The sequence below is a fragment of the Oratosquilla oratoria genome, chromosome 11 (genome assembly GCF_046742065.1).
Source record: "Oratosquilla oratoria isolate Oo_2021 chromosome 11, ASM4674206v1, whole genome shotgun sequence".
Classification (NCBI taxonomy): Eukaryota; Metazoa; Arthropoda; class Malacostraca; order Stomatopoda; family Squillidae; genus Oratosquilla; species Oratosquilla oratoria.
The window spans coordinates 13,589,227-13,593,022 of record NC_134787.1 but is presented as its reverse complement, the minus strand read 5'-3'; the positions used below and the strand labels follow the sequence as shown (position 1 = coordinate 13,593,022).

The 3,796-nt window shown below is 43.2% G+C and overlaps 1 protein-coding gene across 2 annotated transcripts in view; it reads left to right on the top strand.

The window, feature by feature from the left end:
* LOC143029601 (uncharacterized) overlaps positions 1 to 1,500 on the top strand; it is a 59,537-nt gene extending 58,037 nt beyond the window's left edge. For both annotated transcript variants that reach the window (XM_076192323.1, XM_076192322.1), the window contains 2 exons: positions 63 to 194; positions 684 to 1,500. In XM_076192323.1, the coding sequence (XP_076048438.1) occupies positions 63 to 194; positions 684 to 842 (291 nt within the window). In that variant the 3' untranslated portion in view covers positions 843 to 1,500. The remainder of the gene's footprint in view (positions 1 to 62; positions 195 to 683) is intronic.
* Positions 1,501 to 3,796: the final 2,296 nt, after the last annotated feature.

Here is a 3,796-nt window from a genome sequence, read left to right as displayed (position 1 = left end):
AAATAGATATATAAATAGTTAAACAAAACAGAATAAATAAAATTCTCTTTCTCTTGTTTCAGGAGGTTGACCTTCCGGTCATCCCACAGCAGGTGTGCCAATCGCAGTTGCGGCAGACTCGACTCGGGCCTGGATACCGCCTACACCCGGGCATGATGTGCGCGGGCGGCGAGGCGGGCAAGGACGCCTGTAAGGTGCGTCCTACCCTCTGTCTTGGTCCCCTAACGCAGGGAAGAAGGCCATCGGGGGTTGGGGGTTGGGGGTTATGGATCAGGGTCATTGTATACACCGTTCATATTTATTTATTTATGGTCGAGAAGTCTACGCACGATCAATATTCATTGACGATATTCAGGTATTGTCAACGAAGGTGACCTGTGAAGTCGATATTGATTGTTATTGTAGAAATATGGACGGTCCCAGCACTGAATATATTGTCAATAAAACATTGTCAGTTAATAATGATCGTGTGAGGTTGATAATGATGTTAAGTTATTGATGGTTTGTCATTTATGAAAACACCGAAAATATGATAATGACAAAAATATATTTCATATGAGGCTGATGTTGATGGTATGAGATTAGTGACTATATGATATTGATGACAATGTTGTTGTTGTTGTTGTTGTTGTTGTTTTTTCTTTTGTAAGGGACTACATACTAACACCATTACCACTTTGCAGGGTGATGGTGGAGGACCCTTGGCCTGCGAAGGACGAGGAGGAAAGTACGAACTTGCTGGTATCGTTTCGTGGGGAATTGGCTGCGGGCAGCGAGACGTTCCTGGCGTCTACGTCAACGTCGCCAGTTACGTCCACTGGATTCACTCCATCTCTAATTAATAGAACGGCCAACTTGTCGCAAAGAGGACTAAAAAAGGAGACCAGGGTCAAAATAAGAACAGGTGAAATCACTTTGGGAAAATGACGATATGGCGTTATACATAAGCGCGAGAGATGCCAACTAAGCTTTTGCCGGGGTGCTGAAAGAGAAGAATAAAGATGCAAATCAAGTCAGTTACACATTGTGACGTCATATCGTTTGTTTTCTTTCCAAAGTGGAAAACCTCTTATTTATTAGTTAGAGTTCGGAAGAACAAATGGGGACAAATACTCTATAATAACATTACTTCTTAGCAAGTAGAAGGAAATAAAAGTAAAGAAAATAGATGGGTTAGGGAATTGTGTGCAAGTCTAAGAGAAGGTGTCAAAAGGGATGAAGGAGGGAATTACATTACGATCATTTCTCATACGATAGTGAAGTAAGTATTGAGTTTTGAATCATGACAGCATAAGATTTCGAATTTTGTGATTCGAAGGTCGATAATGTGCGAATGAGAGACGAGTCGGTGTGGTTATAGGGAACTTGGAGTGTCGCCATAGATAGAGCCTATTATTTCCAAGGGATGCACCGCAGGTCGGTATCCTCAACAAATATTGTATATAATGTAACTATTTCCAGTACAATAAATTCGTCCATATAAAAAGTGGTTTAATTTTTATTTACTTACTGAAGTACAATCCCTACTTTCGAAATGTTTCGTTTATGTGATGCGACAATTGCCGATCTTAAGTGATTCTCTTTGAAAATATTGACAGTATGTATACCTACCACCATAAGTGTAGCAACTGTTCCTACACTCATATTTTACCGGTAAGAAATGTGTTTTCAAATTTTCACTATTGACCAAACGAATAACACAACTATTATCAGAATACTTCAATCATCAAACGTCCTCAAGAAATGTTACTTATCAGTCAGACGAGAAATAATTATCTCAAGCTGTCAAGACGTAGATTTGACCTAGAAATACGTAGAAATAATTTTTCCAACCGCGTCGTGAATGAATGGAATAATTTTTCATGTGAGGCGATTGTATGTAATATCATTCAAGGTTTTGAATTCACTTTGATCAACACCTAAATGAAATTATCATCATTTTTATCTGACTTCGTTACGATTTGGAAGGTTTCCTTTCGATACGTTTTGTCACTGTAAATTTGTAAATTATTGCAACTCATTGTCAACTTCGCGAGCCAACAAACATCACAAATTGACAGCCCCTGACAGCCGAAGTATTCAGTCTACGGTATATACATGTGAAAAGTGAAATCAACCCATTTCTGTTCACCCATACAAAACGTACGAAAACATCACCATTGCTATAAACGCAAAGACCTACACATATTTTTCCTTCTATTTGAAATTAACATAATTTCCAACTCTTTCTCACCGACACCTCATTTCAAATTACCTCTATTTCATTGCGTCTTTTTGCCCGTCCCAACTACAAAATCTTTCACTTCTCCATTTTGTTGGTTAAATTTACTGAAAAGAGAACTTGTATCAACGCAAGCCCTGTTTTCTTTATGCATCTCGAACATTTGTTTACTTTATTTTATGTTATTTATTTTATCTTATTTTATCTTATTTCATTCTATTTTATTTTATTTTATTTTATTTTATTTTATTTTATCTTATTTATATATTTATTTTATTATCATTATTATTATTATTTTTTTCTTTGGGGGGGGGGGTGTCACCCGCCTGGACCTCAACCTTGAGACGATCCAGAGCAGTTAACACATGAAACAGGAGGTGGTATTGTCCACATGATGCCACTGTTAGAAGTGGCGGTCCCCAGAGGAGATCAGGAAGGGAGGGAACCTCTCAACCTCAGGGTGAGGGTGTGCCCCCAAGAAACTGAGGGTTGCCTCGGAAGAGGAGACGGTGAGGTGCCGCGTCACCCCTGCTGCGGTGAGTGTCTGAGACCTAGGCAATGAATGACAGTGACTCTGCACTCTAGCAGGTAGTGGTGTTGGGGGCTGTTGCACCGCGCTCCCACAAAGCTTGCAACGTAACACTTGCCACCCATAACGATATTCGAGGCGGATCTCGTGGATGATAGATTCCGCCCTTCTACAAGGAGGTAGGTAGACTGCCTCGTACCTAGTGACGAGGTAGTAGCACAAATCTGACTCCGAAACATGAAGATTGCTGCTGTGGTCGGCCCTGGCCAGCAATCTGACCTTCTTGATGGTGAAGCCCTTGATCTGTGTGATCGTGGGTGCCAAGGGCAGTGTGATCCTGCCGAACCTCGTCGCTGCCTTGGCAGCATCATTCGCAATTGTCCTCTCTGGAATGCCAATATAACTGGGGATCCAGTGAAACTTTGTAGATCTCTCACGCTGGTGCAAGAGGTTCAGCGAGTGCTGGATTAACGTCATTAAGTAGATGCCATCCGTCTTCTTCCCGGACAGGGTGACGTCAGTAGTACTCCTTGAGTTTATGTGGATCACGACTGCCCACTGCCCAGCAGAGAGGATGTGGTCCGGGCCTTGGAGACGGCAGCAAGCGTCTATAAAGTGGATCTTCCGTCACTCACTCTCCATAACGCGGTCACCGTGAAGAGATCCACAGAGTCGTCTGTGTAGTACAACCTCGCTGGAAGGGTAGTGGACTTTATGGCCTCAAGGACCATGGGTCGCAGCCGGGTCGGGTCGCAGCCGGGCCGGGTCGCAGCCGGGCCGGGTCGTAGTCAGCCTTCCATCCGTTGAGGTGGAAAAGTTGAAAGCTGGCGCAGAGAGATCGCCACGGGGGAGAGGTGTGGGGGGGGGGTGCATAACCTAGATGAGGGCCTTCTAGAGCACATCGCCAAACCAATTCCCGGAGTTCAAAGACGCGGATCGCATTCATCGCATGGGTCTTTCAAAAGTGACTGGTAGAGTCTCCCTTGGGTTCTAGGGTACTCAGGAGGGAAGGCTTCACCTTACTCTCTCTTGGGCCGGTCAAAAGT